Genomic DNA, 20,987 nt, shown 5'->3' with positions numbered 1-20,987 from the left:
AATATATTGCATATTAATAAAAAATAATTTGACATGGGTGCATTATGTGTCCATTTCATTACACTGACATCAGTAAGCTTTGCATTTGACTGTATCCCCACAGATGCAGCATAGTTTTACACAATTTTGTATTTTACCTAAAACAAACCAAACGCCTCTGCGGAATAGCCTTGCTCTTATGACCACATTATCTATCGTAAACAAAACAGCATGTCACATTTGTGTAAGCGCGTAAAAGATGTAGCATATCATACTTCATGACCGGGAAAGATTCGGGATGCTGATCCACTATAGAGCTTGGACTTCGTAGATAGCTAAGAATAACAACCGGACGAAATTCCCTCCTCACCGGCCTTGCTCTGAAAACTGAGTTAGTTGTCTGCTCGAGTTCGGGGGTGGGGTTTCCCGATCTTTAGTTTGTCATTGGTTAATATTTTATTCTGTTGACATGTTTTCTTACTGCTAATGCTTCCGACACCTTCTTGCCCCCCTTCCTCAGCTTGGCTGAATCTGTCAAAACCACGCCTATGGAACTCTGCAATTGGTCCAGAAAGCGTAAAATCGGCAATCAAGGAGGGATGCTTCATTAGTGTCTGGAAACAGAGGGGAGGAATATGCGAGACACTCACTCTGACGGGGCAAGAGGACCTGGAGCTTATAAACTGCGCTCAATTTGTTTGCCTTTTTGTTTGAGAGTTTTTTTATTTTTCGGTTTGACGGAACTGGACAAGAAGGGGATCCTGGGTTATACTTTGAAACCGTGAACACTGTCTTCTGGAAGGATATTATCTTTACTTTTGTCGGAGCATCGGCAACGGGAATAGCTTACCAGATATTTCCCACCACAGTCACGGGGCTGTGTGTTGCTTTTGCCAGCGACATCGGGCTCACACTTTCTGCCAAAAGCGACAACTGAACATTTCCTCTGAGCTGAATGCTTTGTGATTCAACTTACTATAGGCTACACATATAATATTTCATTACGACATTTTTTGGATGCACCGATGAGAGATCCAGTTTTCACAGGGACTACCATGGCTTATCACCCTTTCCACGCTCACCGGCCGGCTGACTTCCCCATGTCAGCCTTTCTTGCCGCTGCTCAGCCTTCTTTTTTCCCGGCACTGACGATGCCTCACGGTGCCCTGACGAAGCCACTATCGGACCATGTTCTCAGTGGGGCGGCGGAGGCTGGGTTGCACGCTGCGTTGGGGCATCACCACCAGGCGGCTCATCTTCGGTCTCTAAAGAGCTTGGAACCGGAGGAAGACGTAGAGGATGATCCAAAAGTTATCTTAGAGGCGAAAGATCTCTGGGATCAGTTTCACAAAATTGGAACCGAAATGGTCATAACAAAATCAGGAAGGTAAGAAACGTTTCATGTGTTTCGCAGTATTTACCTCCAAATGGGCTTCATAGTGAGTGATCGAATGATATACCAGAAACAAGACAAGAAACCTAACGATAGAACGAAGTGGTTGTTAGTTAGTTGTGTCTTGTGTTGAATAGCTGTATTTGTGGAAGGTTTTGGTGGCCTTAATTTGCAGCGTTCACTTGTTTGGCAACTGCAGAAGGCTACTCTTATACGCATGTCCTATTTCATTTATGCTGCAACACATTTCTTCACTCCGTTAACGCCTCAGGTTATTATAACATTAAAAAGTCCAGAGTTTTTCTGAATAATTATATGGTGTGAGATTTAAAATACATTTCAAATTCATTTAAATGAGTGACCATTATGATTATTAAAACGTTTAAAATGGAGGATATGTCCTTATCCTGTGTCTGTTACAGGAGAATGTTTCCGCCTTTCAAAGCACGGATAAATGGCCTGGATAAAAAAGCAAAATATATCCTCTTGATGGATATAGTTGCTGCTGATGACTGTCGATACAAATTTCACAATTCTCGTTGGATGGTTGCTGGAAAAGCCGATCCGGAGATGCCCAAGCGAATGTACATTCATCCGGACAGTCCTGCTACGGGCGAGCAATGGATGGCGAAGCCTGTTACTTTTCATAAACTCAAGCTGACGAACAATATATCGGATAAGCATGGATTCGTAAGTTATTTTAACTTTTTATAATGCCCCGATATGTAGCCTAGTGTTTAAAGTCGCGATTGTTGTGTGTTTCCAGATGCAGCATACAGCGCAATAATGTTGTGATTATTTAAGATCTCTTTGAGGGTTACTTTAATTAGAATCTACGAGTTTTTCTATGAGGAATTGCATCATTTAATACAAATCAGTTGCCATGTATAGCCTAAAACGATACTGGCAAAAGAGAAGAAATGAGTTTCGAAGCCAGAGAAGAATTCATAAAAGAGTAGGCCACAGACGGACCCAGGGCTTCATGAGATTAAAAAAACTGGTGGTTGGATCACCTTTTGTTTTCCCTTTTCAAGGTTTGATAGGGTAAAAAACCTGCTAGGCCCATTTGTACTGACTAATGGAAATAGACATTTGTTTTACTGCTCGGTTGTTTCCTTGACTGTTTGGTTAAGGACAAAAAGAACAGCGACACTTAATAGATTTCGGGCAGAAAAGGAGACTAGGTCAAGGAGAGGGGCAGACTTGCAGTCTGGCTTGTATTGAATTTGTGGGCCTCTTAAGTCGACCTTTGACGTCTTGATGTTGGATCTCCTCAGAGTGGGCGTCGAAATGTCGAAAGCACAAGAGGGATATGCGTGGATGCCTGAAGTGTTTTTGCTCTCTGTCCCTTAAGGGTAGTTTAAAGAGTCTTGGAAAGAAATCAGTTTTAAAAATACATGTCTGCCAGTTTGAGAAAAGTTAATTCTATCTGTTGACCATTCCATATAACACGCTTGGGTCTCATGGTATTTTACTAATAGTGGGATAAAATAACTGAAGGACTACACTTATTGTGCTGTAGGCCTGTCAAGCTGACTATATTACGATATTTTTTTCTGTAAATTAGAATAATATAATAAGCGTTTCTCTGCACTTTAATGTTGTATGCTTGAATGGGATAAAAATATTGAATCATATATATAATCATAACAATATTTAAATTTAAATGCAAGTTTTTTAAAATAAAATCACAATAATAATGTGCTACGTATGTGTGTGAGAGGAGAGACGGGGGAGTGTGTGTGTGTGTGTGTGTGTGTGTGTGTGTGTGTGTGTGTGTGTGTGTGTGTGTGTGAGCGAGTGATACAAAAGCCCACGCTATTTTTTAAATAGCATTGGCAAATAATATTATCATTATAAATATTAATAATAATAATTTACAGTTTGTCCTTCCACAGACTATACTGAATTCCATGCACAAATACCAACCCCGCTTTCACATCGTCAGAGCCAATGATATTTTGAAGCTTCCATACAGCACCTTCAGGACTTATCTTTTTCCAGAGACGGATTTCATCGCTGTCACTGCATATCAAAATGACAAGGTAAGGCTTAAGATTGAAATACATCAATTTATAGATTTAATTTGAAATATATAGCACAGTTGTAGGCTATGCGTTTCATCAGGTAGGCTAGCTACTCCTACAGCTGTTCGCGTAGGCCTATCAGGCACATGCATGTTTTGACCTTTTTACTGTAATAGATTTTTCTACTAAATAAAATCTATTAGGCCTATATGTTGGTCTAAATGTGCAAACGATCTATTGCCTATTCTGTATAATAGTGTAATGTATTTTCATTTAGATGTTTTGATTTAAGCTAGATCGGATTTAGATAGGCCTACTTCATTGACCTTTTTTTGACGTTGAAGAGATGTTGTCCACGAAAGTGTTTTCAAAGTTTATGGTCAAAAGTCACAATTGATTAGCGGGATTCTTCCAGTCTTACAATCTACCACAGTCTGAATGTTGTAATCGACGATATTTCTGTGATGCAATCGTTCATAATTTATTCAGTTAGTATTTTAAGACGGTGACACAGTAGACCTACAGTTCCATTGGCGTTTGATTAGAATGGCGTATTTGGCATCTGGGTACACGTCGCCTGCTGTGAAAAAGGGTGTGTAAATAAAGTTGACTCCATTGACAAAAAGTTGTGTGAAAGAGTTGACTCGCTTGAGTTAATATAAAAAAAACGGCTGATAAAGGACCGTTTCAGGAATGTATATTTTAATATCACTGAATAGTAACTGTTAAGGGTATTCACTCTCTCCCACAATTTTCTAATGTTTACTTAATCTTACTTATGTTTCATCCCTCCAGATCACACAGTTAAAAATTGATCACAACCCGTTCGCAAAAGGATTCAGGGACACAGGAAATGGGCGGAGAGAAAAAAGGTAGCCTACTGCCTTTTCCTACTAATTGTTTTCTTTTACAGTTCATCATATCTTATTTTCTAGCGATTGTTATGTTTCGGTGCGTATGGCAAACTACAATTAATGGTGTATTCACTGCTTAGTGGAGTTGCTGTCTTGAACTGCGCACTCATTTCTGTCCGTTTTGTAGGAAACAATTAAGCCTTCCATCGCTACGTATGTACGAGGACCAGTGCAAGGTGGACAGAGATGGTGGAGACTCTGATGCTTCCTCTTGTGATCAACCGACTGGGAGGGACTCCGTTCACTCCCCGCTTGGGGACGTGACCAGCCCACTTACATTTAACAGAACCAGTCGAGGTAGGTCCAGTTTTGTTCACTGAAATGAAAGGAGAGTAACCTGTGTTGTTGTATAGGCTAGATAAGTGGTATTGCCGATATCGAATATGAGTAGATTAATCTGAGAATAAAAAGCACCAAGTAAACCAGTGATTATAAAAGTCCTCCGCCCTGCTGACAGTGTGCAGGTTCATTAAATAGTATAATCTCCCCACTCTAAACAAAAGCGATAGTGGAATCCCACTCAGCTCGCCATCTCGCCTGTAATATTAACAGGTTTGAACATGCATAATGTATAATCCGTGGTCGATATGATGGGGGTGGGGGAGGGATTACACAATAAGTACTCAGGTGCTCATTTGCTGGTTAGAATCCACTGCATAGAAAACGATGCTAAACGTCTCAAATGCCTTGAATGTGTCGGTAAACCTACTTAGATTCTATCATCTTTATGTGTTTTTCCCCATTACATGGACAAATGTATTTGCCATAAACTAAAACAAATAATCAGTGGAGTACCATGGGTTAGTATGATGAAGGGGTCACAGTAATCCCTGAATCACCTCTTTGGCAGGGGGTATCTGACGAAGCTGGAATTGATATAATTTGTACTTGCAAAGTTGCTTGGTGGAATACCTGACCAAAAACGAACTAGAAGTAAGCATAATGCAGTATTGTGCTCTATGTGTGTGTGTGTGTTCAGAAATGCTATAAAACAGCATTTTGGCAAGCAGATAGAGCAATACAACTCTTCAATTATTTTTTCATTGGGCTGCTTTGGAAAGAGTATAGGCGTAAATCCTCCTCTAGTCATTAAGTGAGTATCTCATCAAACAAAAATGGTGATGTCAGCTATCAGGTCATGAAGCACCTGCATGAGCTTGGGAAGGTTTGACCTTGGAGCAAGATAGCAGAGCAACTCAACCAAAGCAGAAATTATAGCTGTTACGACCTTCATGGAAGATATAAGACTGAAACAAAAATGGCCACGCTGAGCAACGCTGAGCTCTTGGTTAATTTGAACTAATTAGTTACTTTGTGCATGTGTTTGAAATGGCACACATATTTTAAAGGTCAAGTATGGTGTGAAAATATTTTTCTTTGAGAAATGTATAATGTAGATGGAAATTCAGTTCATTCCAAAATACTCTTCACTGATGCTATAATGATTTAACTGATAATTAGGATACATATTGTTGATTGGGATTGTAGCTAATCTGACGTTTTCTTCAATGACATTTTAACAGATGACAGAACATGCACTGAAAGCGACCAAGAACTTGACCATGAGGATGACCAGTCCAGCCCAGGCCCTGCGTCCCCATCCACCTTCAGCCCACACTGCGAGGACAGGGTGAAAGACAGGACAGGCGTGGACAAGAAGAACGACAACTTGGATTCCAGGAAAGACTCTGATTCCGTTTTAAGCATCAGGAACCCCGAGAAGAACAAGGGAGATGTCGCAAATCGAAAAGAATCCGAACCCACCAAGAAGGACACTGAGTGCTCTGGCCTGGGCGCGGTCAAAGAGAGCTTTTCTCCGGTGATGACAGAAAGTCCGTCACATTTTAGCGTGAGTCACTTGCAGAGTCTGGCCCTCTCCGGTCTGCACGGCCAGCATTTCTATAACCCCATGAACACCGGAACGCCACTGTTTATCCACCCGGGGCAGTTCGCTATGAACCCGGGGGCATTCTCCACTATGGGCATGGGCCACTTGCTAGCCTCTATGTCTGGAGCTGCAGGCCTGGAGAATGGAGGCCTGTCACCTCAAAGTGCCAGCTCAAGTGCATTCCCCTTCCACTTATCCCAGCACATGCTGGCCTCTCAGGTAAACACGTGTACTGTTTCTTTGGTGGGGGCAGGGGGCTGTGTTTTGGGATAATGTGCACTCACCTCAGTTTGTCAGTTATGTATGACAGTATTTCATAAAGAATAGACAGCCCACTTGAAATTATATTTAAGAAAGGCAAAGAAAGTTAATTATCTGTTAATGTTTTGCTCTAAAACCTCCTTGATATAATGCATAAATACCTTTTAGTCTGGAACTTCAAGCATCAAAAGATGGCATGGCACTTGAAGTGGAATGAATGTTTACGTTTATAAGTTTAACCTGTTTTTCATTTCATTAACCAGCTGCTAATTAACCTGATTATCTGTGACTCACTGAAATGGGGTTTTGTTTTTTTGCAGGGTATTTCGATGCCTCCTTTCGGGGGACTGCTTCCGTACCCCTACACCTACATGGCCGCAGCAGCAGCAGCAGCATCTGGTCTGCCCTCTGGTGGCGGCAGGAGTCATTTCCTGGGCAACTCACGACAGCGGCTGCGCTTCAACCCCTACCAGCTCCCCATGTCCATCCCGCAGAACGCTAACCTACTGGCCCACTGCTTTCCAGGCAGCATGAACACCGAATCCGAGACCTCAGTACCGGCCAGTCGTGAGACGAGCCCGGTGTCGGAACACCATAGCTCTAAGTCATCGGCCAGCCAGAGGACTGGGTCTCCCAAAACCACAGTGAAGGATTCTACGAACGAGTTACAAAACATACAAAGGCTGGTGAGCGGACTCGAAAAGAAGAAGGAGGCGTCATCAGGCCGGGAGTCTCCAAAGTAACCGATTCTCATAAACACCCATGTTCTGTACCCTTGTGCAGCAAGTCAAGCAAGGGTGTTGGACAGAGAGTGGAGTTATTTTGTCGGATGTTGGACGTACAGCCAGATGACGTATGCAGGTGGTCACATTTCCCCTCATGGTTGGTAGGACTGGTCACAACAGGATGATCAGCTTATACCTTTGCTTTGTCTATCTAAGGTGATGGCAGCTTATGGTGTAAGTGTGGCTGAGTGAGGAAAGGAGCACATGCCAGGCATCCACTGACTGACCAAAGCCACCTGATGAAGGAGATTGTGGTCTATGGTTGTGTGGGGATCCTGACATAGCTACATCCAAATATGCATTGTAAAAGGGATGGGTAAAGCTGAGATCAGCATGAAAGATTATGGATTTAAAAAACATACTTGCTGGTTACCTGGTGTGTGTGTGGGACCCTGTTTTTTTTATTATTTATGTTAAAATATTGTTGTAAATATGTTCAGTGCATTGAAGGACAAAGTCTTAATTTATTGAAAGCTGTACATGGATGTGTAAATATTGTTAGGTTTTAATTTGTTACATTTATATAAATATATTACTTTTTACATGACAATATACTGTAAATAAATACTAATTAGTGCTTGGTTGTTTGAAACGAATGTGTTTGGGTATTTGTGATGCATTGCTGTTAAGGCTACCTGACCTGTGAAGGAAAGGACTACCACCATGATTTTGTCCAGCTCTCATTATGTTTTTTGTTTTGTTTTTTTAAACATAATAAAACATTGTGTTGTTATATAAACCATTTGAGACAGTAATGCAATATATGCAGGGAAAACTCAGGTTTCTTTTTAATCTGGCACGAGTGACATTTACAATTTTCAGACAGATTCAAATTTGCCTCTTGTTCTGGATGTTCGGGTAAATGGATATCATTTTCGTGAATTCTCTCTTTCAATAAAAAGAATGTGTTGTTCATTTGCTTTCTGTTGTATAATTGCTTCATGGCAGCTCCCTCCATGCAGTAATCTACCATACCATTTGGCTTAATTGTTTTGAAAATGAGAGACGCATTTTTGAAATGGGCTGCACTTGTTGACTTGAACTCAAACCTGATTTAAGTATGTTAGATGGATGCCCACTGAAAAAAACCTTGTTAAGAAAGGAAAAAGGATTCTCATTTTTCAACGTGGCTAAACTAACACAGTGGACACAAATATGTATTAAAACATTTTGATAACAAACTTAATTAAATCCATTCTGGAATCATTCAAACTCAAATTATTTCCCTGATTTATCATTGGATTTCGTTGACGGCTGGATAACTACTGAACGATGACGCTGACAATTGCCTTGCTAATGAATTACTGTTATTACCGTAGCCATTTGGTTAAGCCTTTTCTCAGCTAAATATAAGCCAAGTTTAACGCAAATGTCGTCATAAAGAAGAACCATAATTTCACAAAATATTTTCTAACGTTACGTTTTACTACTAGCCTATTTATCACTGTCAAGACACCGCTGCAAGGTACGGTCACTGGTTTAGCAGGACACAACTACAGGCTGTTGCGCCTCTACCGTTGTCATTTTAATCAACGGCGTTATATTCAAACTGGCATGTAAAATAACAAAGACAAAGTCCCAGAAATTGGCGTCTTGATGGCAATCAGACAATCTGGACAATGGGGAAATACTGTGACAAAACAACAATAAACCTTGTTCAGCGAAGTTAAAAACATACACGTGTATTTATAAGGCTTATTTTTCCACTTTATATTTTCAAATGTCCATTTTTTAAATACAAGCGGAAATTAGCAGTGTGTGTTGACACAACACAACGTCTATATTGTTCCCATTGAGAAATTGTGGTAAAAGGAAAAAAAAATATCTTTAAAGTAGTATTTCTTTCTCTCCATTTTTTGGCATTTGTCATGCACCACAAGTGCGTAGAAATTCCTGCATCTTATTTTGGAATTTTTGGTGATAAATGTTTTAGATTCAGTTTCCTTTTCACTCTGGCCCGGATGGATCTGTTTGCTTATATTTAGAGGGAGAATAGCAATCTATGGTATTTATAGACACGATTGTGTTCAGCTAGGAACTTTTATCGCCCTGCTTGTCACCGCATTACAATAACCTATTTCCTTTGTACTTTCTATGGCCTTAAACTCCTTGACATCGGTCGTAGAGGACATAGACCAGGTTGAAGTTATATTACAGCAATTGTTTAAGGCATTGTTGCAAAACTGCCTATATAAGCCATAATTCCAGAGGTTTTTTACAAGTAGTCCAAAAGTAGGCCTATATGAATACATCTCTCTCTCTCTCTCTCTCTCTCTCTCTCGCTCTCTGTTTGTATGTGTGTATGCGTGCATGCCCAGTGAGAGGAAAGTGGAGGGGGGGGGGGGGGGGAATGATACACAGAGAGTGAGAGAGGTAAAGACAGAGAGAGAGAGAGAGAGAGAGAGAGAGGGAGAGAGAGTTGAGAAAAATGTCACTGTCACAGTGAAGGGGTTAAGAGCCACGGCAGGGATTTTCGCAGGGACCAAAGTAGGGGACGCCTCATAACTTCAGCACCAGACAGTCCTTTGTCCGGGAACTGGCGCCTGTCGCCTGCCTGCCGGCCACTCAGCCTCCACACACCCGCGCACAAAGGCTGGCCACGATCTGGAGGGCCACAGCTCCTAATTAGAGAGCCCCCTCGCCCCTATTCTTCTCTGCTCTCTTCACTGATAATCACAAAACTCATTTTATTAAGAGGCCATTGTTGCATTCTGTTATGTCCAATTAACAGAGAGAAATTCCCGACCTTGCACTCCTGACATGAGAAAAAAAAAAAAACCTTTGTCCAAAACAATTAGTCAATGACTGATCAATCGGCTCCTGTGAAAACTTCACCAAAAACCCTTTGCCATAGGCCATAGGCCATGTTGTCTCACCGGATGTCAGATTTTTCTATTTAATACTGGAAATTCATTATAATAACAGGCCTCTTACAATATTTTATGGAGATTTCAGCTTCGTCATCTAACTAGAAGGAGGGATTTCTGTTGTTACTTCACTGATATGAGAAACTAACTGATCCCCTCACAGAGCTTCAGGTTTCCCCTGTGTTCATGTTATGAAAACATTCTCTATAGTTTGCTCACTGGAATGCTTGCATATATTTCCATATTTCATGAAGTTATGGCTTTTACAAATACAGTAGGAGTAGGAGAACAGTAGGAGCGGCGTTAGTATTTGTTTTTAAACTTGGCTGGCTTTTTAAATAACTTTCACTAGTCTGACATTTTGTGACGTGAACGTTAACATTCAGAGGAATCCCACTCCCCTCACTTGTTTCAAACAATGCTATTGTTTCTGCCGGTGGTGTCTTGGTGTTTCAAGGATGAACCCTAACTGTCAAAATATGTGTCTGTTACACCACGAGTCCATGTAAAACTCTGTAAAAGATCTGTCAGAATACGACCCAACCAGCATTTTAAGACTCGAGATAAGAGTCTGTTGTGCTTCATGCGTCTTGCGTGCTGTAGGTCGAGGCACAGAGTCCACCCCCATACTGCCTACAGACAACAGAGACTGGCTGAAAAACCATTGAGCATTCGAGTGGAGACAGATCTTCTCATAGAGATAACCAGGCCAGGAAGTCGATAGGCCCTGAAAATAGAACAGGGGCCTGTCCTGCACCAAGACGTGTAAACGGAACTGAACAAAGCTGTTGGAGGTGAAGCACATCATCTGATGATAAGAAAAGAAAACCCAAACCGCAAAACTATGTCAGTCATTTATTGGCTTGTGAAGCGACATTGAGCTGTTGAGCTCATTCTGTACCACACACATAGAGCAGCCTGTAATACATGCTGTGTACACTACAGTCAGATACGACGGTGCTCAGTGGCACAGCAGCCTGTAATACATGCCGTGAAGACTACAGTCAGATTGGACGGTGTTCAGTGGCACAGAAGGAATTCAACATCACCGTGCAGTTGGTGGAGGTTATTGTGGTTAATAGTAGTTCAGTGAGATATCGCCCTCTTCTGGGAATAAAAGCCAATCTGAGAAACAGACCAAAAATGGCAAAAATTTACAGTTTACCTTTATTTCCTCTAAATGTTCATCAAGATCCGCTATTTCCATGAGCTTGTTCTCTTACCAAAGGATTAATCTGCGTGGATATGAATTTATTTTTGCTTCTCGTTTGTATTTCAGATATTAAGTAGCCCCTGGTTCTGGATTTGTTTCATAAGTGCCCTCCATCGTAGCAAAAGTATTTGCTTTTCCACGGCAGAAATGGCAATAAGCACGTGTCAGACAAGAACCTATTGCTTCTGCCTTAGGCAGTGAAAGGCAGTGAAAGGCCTGAGCAGGAGCTTTTTAGATGACAGATAACCCAGACCATCCCTGTCTCTGCAGTCCTGAAGGACAATAAAAAGTATGAGCAGGAAAGTCATTGCTGCGTTCACAAAGGCCACCCTCGTGCCTGTTTATGGACAGTCTTCCCATTGTTGTGGTAAATAGTCAATCAAAACAACTTCTGTTTATTACTGTTTGTCAGTTTCCTGAAACTGTAAGGATGACATTCACAAAAAAAAATGCATGCAGCAGAACTCTCCTCTTCCATTCCAGTTGAATGTAAACACAGATACATGCCTGAATAAGTAAAGTACTGTGTTAATCAAGACAACAGTAAATAGTCCATCGCTTGTGCAGTTTGGCATGGTCTAAGATTTTCACATGTAGTGTGCATCACATACGGCTCTCCAAGTAGTGAGGCCATATCTTTTTACAGGCATAGCTTCTTGTATGCCATAAAAAGTTAAAAGATGTCGTTGAACGGCAAATTCGTACCAGATTTTTCAGAAACATACAGACTCCATAACCCAACGCCTTGGTGCAGTCCTTCTCATGAAACCTGAGGACACTGCCAGCCTCTCTGAGGATACATTTCAACGCAGAAGAGGACTTCCTTACGCCACCACACAGCAATGACAGCAGAGAAACTACCTGTCCTGAGTTGTACATCATGCCTCTCAGTGAAGCCTCTCAGGTGTTTGTCACATTCACTGAGGATTTATGTGTCTATTTACAAGGCATATTTAATCAATAACACATGACAGACTGCTTTCATGGCCCAAGCAACAAGAATAAACATAGCTTACCTGCGCAGGAAATTATAAAAGTTTAATTTCCAGACATGTCTTTCGTTGCACAACAAAATTGTAGGTAGTTAGTGTCTAGCAGCTGCTCCAACTGTTAATGTTTCAGGCAAATGCCAGAACAACTAACTGCTGAACCAGTGGTCTGAGTACAGTCGTAGGCAGGGCTATTTTCTCACCTTTGTAAAACACCTGCTGCGCTTGTGATTATTTGGAGTACATTCCATAGTTCATATTATAAAGGTTAAGTATGAAGGTGATTTGAGGGTATTTATTTCACTGCAAAGACTCCATGCAGAGAAAATTTACCGGGTTTCCATAATGTGGTATTGTAGGTTAGTATTATGCTGACAAAACTCATGTTGTGCCCAGAAAGCCCAAGTTATTGGCTCCGGAGGCCTTGCAGAGTGCGCCTCTGTCTCGCTTGCAATCTGTGGGAAATGTTTTGGTGCCGAAGCTTATGCCAGGGCTGAGTCTGAGTTTCCTCAGCGCCACCTTGGTAAGCGGCATGATCAAAAGCAACACTAATGTCAAAGCATACAACCCAGCCGCACCGCGGCGCACCGCCTCCCATCCCCCCCCCCCCCCCCCCCCCCACGACCCCCACTCCGCTCCTCTATAATCATTCCCACAATGTCACGGACCAGGAAACCACGCATGCTCTGTGTCTGTCATTAATGGACATGTGTTCCACATAAAATAAACCTGACTCACAATACCCAGCCAGTGAACCTTGCTGATGGTTGCGTGACAGGGGAAATCTTTTCTCCATGTGGATCCACTATGGCACACTGCCCTCCCGAGAGGGGAATGGGAAGCAGCTACGTGACTAGGTGGGAATAGCTAGCCTGCGTAAACTACAGCTTCATAAAGTTTCAAATACACACTTCCTCAGTGGTACCCACTAGCTGAGCAGAGACAAGAAGAACAAACTACATAGCAGAGCAGAGCAGAACACACAAGTCAACCTGACACGTCACATAACCTGTGTGTATTTACTCTGATGCAGGCTGCCTTTGTCATAAAATGTGAGAGATATTTCACTTAACATTAGCTCAATCTACCCCTACATCAAACAGGGTGCTCAGGTTAACCCAGTGACACCCAGTCCCTCCGCGTCGGCCTGTTTGGAGACAATGCTTCAGCGCTGCTCCCCTCTCCCACTCATTAGGTCCATGGCGGTCCTGGGCTCACACCCGAATCCACTGTCAGCTCCAGTGGAGCGGCAGGGAAAGGACAAGGTTGGATAATGAGGGCGGAGGGGTCAGAGGGACCCTCTCTCAGTGCCACCCCCTAACCCCCCTCACACCCCCCCTGCTTCATCCCACCTCACTCCCCTCCCACCCCCACAGCCCAGCGCCACTGCGGCTACGGAGAACAGAAGCCCCCTTGTGTGCAGCGAGTTGCCCTGATGGGGGGAACAGGGACTTCTTATCCGGGTTAACGGTGGCAGTTTTGTGTGAGAGAGTCACCATGCCACCGCCACCGCCACTGCTGCATTTTCCGGGGGAACGGCAGACTGGTGACATGGTGTAATAATTGAATCAGATAGGAAGACCCTGAGCTCAGGTGATTACTCATGGAATGCGTTGGTGCTTTACAACCTGGTCATTTTACAGCAGTGTAATGCATTTAAAGGTCAGCCTCGATGAAACACCAAATCACAGCTCTGCGTGTCTGGGGTTTTTCTTTTTACAGGTTCAGGCAGAGAACAGCAGGAGGACATAAATTGCCCATGTGCGTTCGTTCGGAGGCCTGACTAGAGTCTGAGTCGTTAGCAACTCATGCTGATGAAGTAGTCATCAGGGTGACTGATGGTTCAAACGTCTTTGTACCAATTTACTTTGCACCAATAATGTCTACAAAACATAATGGAGCTTATTGACCTTTCAGCGGGCAAACCAGTCAAACAAAACCTGCAACGGAAAGTGTGCAATGAGTACTTTAAGGACATTTTACTGCAAAATCTGTGCAATTATATAAATACATGTTGGCCCTTGTCATGTTGACCTAGTGTGTTTTGGGTGGTATGACTTGAAGAGAGGTTCAGGGAGCTAGACGGAGGATGGCTGACATAGATAAATTAGGAGCTTATCAGTGCTAGTGATCATGTCATAAATATGTCCAACACACTGAAATATTTATGACCTGGGGTTCTCCACTAGACAGGGACAGGGCAGTAGAACTAGGTCTTGACAATTAGATGAGGCTGTTCTTAACTGTGTTTGCCTCATGATGAATGATCTCAGTAACCTTTGCCACATGGATGGCTTTGGGTGTGTGTGGTGATAATGTTCATGCGTAGACCAAAGGGGCGAGGAACTGGTCACTCCACTGTCATTTTACTTCAAGACTACAAGTCACTAGATGACAAATCCTCTGATATCCCCATGGAAGTATTTGCCATGTTCCTTCAGTGCATGGAAGCAGCTGACGTTCTGCACAGATCAAGTGTTTAATGTGACAGAGGGTCAGAAAGGATTGTGTTAATGATACTGGAAGACTTTGCTGAATAGGATCAGTGCAAAGAAAGGTGATTACCTGGCTGCACAAAGATGCAGAGCATGCTGAGATGAGCTCTATAAGTCTGGCAAAGCCATCTAATCTAAGGGTCTAATCTATCCTCTTCAAATAATGGCAAAACCCAGGAGAAGGACACACAGATTACCAAGAGACAAAGTGAATGGAATTGCAAATTATTTCCTTATGTCAGACAAGTGTGTTGTCGGTGACATCGTCTTGATATTTATGTCAAATATATGTAGCTTCAACATTTGATATATTCCCACAATTCCTGAGGACTACAGTAAATGCTTCAGAAAGAACACAGTAAACATCACAAACTGAGTTCTCACTTTAACTTATTTCTGTGTCTGAAGAAACAGCCACACAGGATTCTTTTGACGCATTTCCATAGAGTCTATATTAAAATTAGTCTGTAGTTATAACTATGAATGTCTCTTATCAGAGACCTGCAGAATAAAGCCAACCCTAGTCCTGACTGACCCTAACCCAGATTCACATGACTAAGGATCTTGTGGACCAGGTGTTTTCAGCTTGAATCCCAGAACACATTACCCGATATGCAAGCGATGGATCTCATTTGAGATAGAGAGGCCACTTCAAGTTGCTTCAAATACAGTAACATCTACAAGGGCATTTATATTTGTTACTGTTGCTGTTAAATAAAATGCGACACTGCCACTTCAGTTTAATGTAGGAGGTGGCAACTCCCTCCCTCTGAATTCCTTTCCCAAACATAAACACAAACAGATGTAGGTAAGCTGCTCAACCACAACCTTCATATTTCCTTTTAGAATACTCAACTCGGTTCCTTATTGTTTGTTAAAGCGTGTGTTACTCTGGTTCAGCGTTCATCATTCCTGCAGTCATTGTTTACGATGTTCAAACACATTTCACTGACATTAGCTGTCCAATGAACAATGTCCACACACATTTACACTGTTGCACATGACATGATGCAGATGCACATGAAGATGAAGATGAAGATGTCATAAACAGACAGAAGACAAACAGTAGGTGTCTATTAAGGTCTACTTGCTGTTTCACTACTCTGAGTGGGAGGTTGAATGCTTTACTCGTCTCTCTCTCTCTCTCTCTCTCTCTCTCTCTCTCTCATTCTCTCATTCTCTCTCTCCCTCTCTCTCTCTCCCTTTCTCTGTTCAGCAAACACACTCTGCCTGTGTTCATAACTCACTGGCGGACTGAGGGGATTCTGTCAGGCCCGGAGATAAGACCCAATCAGCTGGCGGGATGAAAGGTGGCTCGCAGCCATGCGCGGTGGCTCCAGATGGAGCTTGTCTGATAGAGATACAGTTGGAATGACAGGGGAGAGACAGACGCTGATACTTATCAGCCGGGCAATTCGCCACAGGCGGCCTCTGGCACTCTGACTCACAGAGACTCAGATCAGAGGACTGCTGCCTTCCCCTGTTCTCCCTGCCTGCCTGCCTGCCTGCCTGCCTGCCTGCCTGCCTGCCTGCCGGCCTGCGTTTGGGTGCCTGGCGGAGAGCGAGACGCAGAGGTGCAGCCAGACACAGAGCCGCTGTGGAGAGTGGAATGAGAGCTATGTGCTGGACAGGTAGGGTCACGCCTTCATAGGTGACACATACTTTCACCAGGGCTCTCACCTCGTCTGCCGAGACTCAGAAACCTTTGTCTAAGAACACAGACACACGTAAAGTGGACACATGGGTGAGAACGTCGTGACCCCCCTCCCCACCACCCGACACCCACACACACGCATACACACAAACACACATACAGAGGTCAGAGCAGTCAGATAAGTTAAGATGAATCAAGGCATTTCAATATTGCTTTTTTGAAGACAAGGAATGGGAGGGAAAAAATACAGAGAGAAAGAGGAAGAGAGAGAGAGACAGAAAGAGAGAAAAAGAACTCTGTATCTGTGTGTTATTTGAAGCATATCATTGACCATTGCTTACTCAAGTGCCATGGTCCTTGTAGTGTTTTGACAGTCTTGTGCTGATCTGATCCCCCAGCAATCCCTGCAGGGCCCAAGGAACAGACACCACAATGGGAAACACTGACACACACCTCGCTGTGCCCCGTGCCTCTCCTTTCAGGCCCTGTGACGCCAATGTGAAGAGGCCCAAAGCATAACAAACACTCAGTGACTGCAGCCCAGACAGACAGCCTCTAAGTGTGATAGATGTCTGCATTAGCTAAACACTGACGGTGAGAAGCTGACACCTCGCCCACACACATGCACACACACGTACAAGGACTAATTGGTTAGATAAGGCATTTGGGGACACAACAGTCAGCGCAAAGAAATGTGACACTTTCACTTCCCAAAATTCTGAAACAAACACACAAATAAAACATAGTTTTCAGAGTTGTTGTCAGTTTTCTAATGGGCAGATATATTGAGCATCTATGAATAAAGAGGAAGTGTTTTCATCTGGAATGTATGTATGTATATGGGTATACTCTATGCGAGTTGCCTTATCATCAGCAGCCCATCAGTCTGGGAGGTCACACAATCACAGAGGCTCCAGACACTCAGATCCACACCTTCATTTCTCCTCATCCCCATTGATCTTCTTCCAGACTGGCATAGTGTGTCATCAGTCAGAATCTCATGCCCATGTATCTACGTACTTCCAGACTGGCATACGTTGCCACTGACCTAGCCTGACCTTTCACAACCAATCAAACAGGGCACATTCATTTAATTTACTGTTTGTAAAATGAAAATAAATATGCCTGTTTCCAAAAATTAAGATTTTTTTTTCAGTTTGATTGACAGACATGATTATAGAGACATAATTATAGCATCAACAACATATCCAATCTAATATGTAAATAGTCTTTAATGCAATTGCATTAGATGGATAGTCAGGTATAACCATGACAGTACGCTTATTTACCTAGAGGACCTCAGAAGCCCTTACAATCTGAATCTGAAGATCTCGCTGGCGGGGGGGGGGGGGGTCCCAATTGAAAACCTTCCTTTAGAACAGTGCTTTCAAACACCCAAATTCTGAAAACAGCATGGGGGTGATTTTCAACTTCTGGGGCTTCTGGGGCTTAGAATGATCTTAGCAGTGCCCCTGTCACTGACACAGGCACGCTAGACACTCAAGGACATGTGGGACCTCACATATGGTGCAAGACATCCATTTAAAGCAGTACATAAAGATAGTCTACAATGATCAGACTAGCTCTAGACCACATGCATTCAGACCGGAGGCCCATGTGTCCCTCTGTGTATTGCTAGGGGCCTTCTAGGGTAAAGGGTCAACCCTGGACCAGTGGGGCTACCACTGTGACCTCTGGGCCCCAAGGGCCTGTGCCCCCGATGGACCCTTGCGCTAATCCAGGCCAGCAAATTAGCAAGAATTAAGTGAAAGATTCCAAGATATCCATTCCAAAGAAAGTGTGTTTGTTGAATGAGAACCTTTATGGCAAAAAACAATGACTAAAAAGTTTGTTGTATGTCTTATTCTGAGTGACAATGTAAGGGCCTGTAGTTTTGTGTGGATATGGCAGGTGTACACTGTTGTGTGGTTTGGCGACCTATCTGGCGAATATGAGGCATGAATGTGACTTTATAACATAATATACTGTATATATAAGGAGCAACATGAGCTTCTTTTTAAAAATGTGTTTGGTATTTATTTACAAAGATTTGAGAAGTTTCATGTGGATCGGTAAAGTCTAAGTATGTGATATCGTCGCCCAAAATATCGGTGAGAAAAACTGACAACCACTAGACAATCATGGTGCAGCGGCGGTCATAGGTATACTGAGCTAAACACATATCCGCAGTTCAGTACTTTTAGTCTCCCATGAAGTCTTTGCACTGTTTCTCAGTCGCTGACACCAGTCCATGACAAACACTACGAGAGGCCAAAGAGGGAAAAAGAAAGAGAATGAAAGCTTAACGCATGGGCAACCATCATGCAGTACGGTCTCGGCTGAGGGGTGGCTCATTTTGGAAGCAAACCTGACTGTCTCCTCCCATGGCACTTCTATGGGTTGGGTGAGGGACAGTTTGTATGTTTTCGAGGCGTTTCCTCCTCTCTGTCTGGAAAGCCAGTATTGTGCGCCCCGACACTCCGTTATTATCCGCTGGCATGATAAGTCACAGGGCCCCTAAAGGGCACAGATGTGTGACTCAGCCCAGAGCTCAAAGGGCCAAGAGCAGGAGCCCTTTTGTGGCTCCTCACCTGCGCTGGCGGTCCTCCCCGAGCTATTCATGAGAAGTAATCTCTCCCCTAACAGGACACAGACACGCTCACTCACTCACTCACACACATACATACGCAGCCACAGACAACTCCAGCTCTCTTTCATCTCTTAACCCTACTAACTCCAGAGGTTCATTCACTCCAAGAATGGTCTTTGAGGTTTAATAGAATAATTTCCTTAAAGCAGAGTGAAAGATGGTGAGTCAATGATTGTTGCCTTTGTCTTTTGACTTGATCCTTTATGAAAAGTGTAATGTATGACTCCACTCCTTTTACCAATGTTGTCTTGTTTCATCTGTGTCCAGATTTGTTGTCTGTGGCAGGAAGAGGAAACAGGTAATGCAATTTGCCTTTCAAATGAATGTGTGTTAAACTGGAGACCTACCAGATATCTTTCACCACATTCCAGTTATTTGAGGTGACTGAAACCCACTTTCCTTGATTTGGTCAGTGCGATTATAAATGCCCTTGTCTTAGTGCCACATTAATTATGTATTCGTCAGTCATCCACATTATGGTACTACTACCTCCCCCAGATCCCCAGGAGTAAAAGCTACCCAAAATACAACAGGTCTTTCAACAAGATATTACATTTGTGTATATAGGTTATTTTGCATTTGCATGTGTGTGTGTGTGTGTGTGTGTGTGTGTGTGTGTAACTTTGCTGTAAAATAAATGTCTGTCAACAGCTAATTATCTGCCTGAGGAAACCTCATTGACCCTAAATAGGAGGCACCTCATTCTTTCGAGCAGCTCTAGGCCTGCGTGTTTTGACACATTGCTGCAGTTTGGATGTGTATGGAGTCTGAGACCACCCAGAGAGGACCTACGAACCGCTATTCATTTACTCCACACAGATTTGTGTGCTGTTGTGATTAATGCTTAATGCATTTTACAGGCATGTCCCTTTTATATGGTTAACAAAAACTCAAATTAAGACAAAAACAAGGCAAGTGACATTTACTTTAATTTCAAAATAATTTTCTAAAAACAAGACAGACTAAATTTGTAAAGTTTTGCAGTGCGCTTTAATGGTCCATGTCATTGCAGGCAATGAAACTTGACTTGCATTGCAAATTTACATTGACCTAAAAATAAATTAAATCAAAATCCCCCCTTTCTTTGTCAACTCAGAAGGTCTTCCTGTTGTGCAAGATAACGGATGAAATGCGTTACCAAAAAAAAATCTGCATCAAACACTGACTGTGCCATCCCAGTTCTGTCAGCTGATAAAACCAGACCATCAATATACAGTAGATGGAGATGTTGGTAGTCACCATCATGCTTATCATCATCAGTGTCAATGGTGGTACTGATTACAATGGTGACATGTGCGTCCTTTACCAGCACAGAAGAGCTGTGTTTAATCGTCATCATCATCCTCTTCATATGTCTCTCTCAACCACAGAGACAAACCACCCATGCCGTGCACAGAGGTGTGGATGGTATATGGGCCTACTGTAGCATCTGACCAGCTGTCTCAAGGGCTCAGGACACTCCAGGAGGTCATATGCTGGCCAGTCTGCCATTAAAAGTGCTTGGGACCCAGAGAAGTCTCTTTGTCACTGCCACGTCTTTACAGTCTTACCACTGAAACTCAATACACTTATCAGCTTAGGGGGGGGGGCCTTGAGAGGATTACATCCTCAGCCTGGATTTGTTGCCTGTGTTAGGGATGTTTACCCAAACACAGTAGTTCGGCCAGGTGGTGGTCAAGAAAAGCAACCTTAATGTCGGGAACCATGTCATTGACACGGGTTTGAGTTTTAATGGCATTAGAAATGTTACAAATGTCCAAACGTCTGCAACACATCTGAAACCGAATGACAAATGTGTGATGAACATTTTCAGTAGCAAACTACATAGAGTCTTGCTCAGATGGCTATCCTCCAGCTCTTGACATCATCTAG

The 20,987-nt window shown here is 42.9% G+C and overlaps 1 protein-coding gene across 1 annotated transcript; it reads left to right on the top strand.

The window, feature by feature from the left end:
- The first annotated feature begins 551 nt into the window (after positions 1–551).
- On the top strand, positions 552–7,919 carry tbx2a (T-box transcription factor 2a). The gene is made up of 7 exons (XM_080848978.1): positions 552–1,366; positions 1,795–2,062; positions 3,271–3,417; positions 4,195–4,271; positions 4,441–4,610; positions 5,837–6,420; positions 6,783–7,919. Exons 1-7 carry the CDS (start codon positions 1,005–1,007, stop codon positions 7,203–7,205), a joined length of 2,031 nt encoding a protein of 676 aa, XP_080705104.1. The 5' UTR covers positions 552–1,004; the 3' UTR covers positions 7,206–7,919.
- The last annotated feature ends 13,068 nt before the right edge of the window (positions 7,920–20,987 follow it).

This window comes from Sprattus sprattus (genome assembly GCF_963457725.1).
Source record: "Sprattus sprattus genome assembly, chromosome: 1".
Classification (NCBI taxonomy): Eukaryota; Metazoa; Chordata; class Actinopteri; order Clupeiformes; family Clupeidae; genus Sprattus; species Sprattus sprattus.
This window is presented reverse-complemented; position numbering and strand designations above follow the sequence as displayed.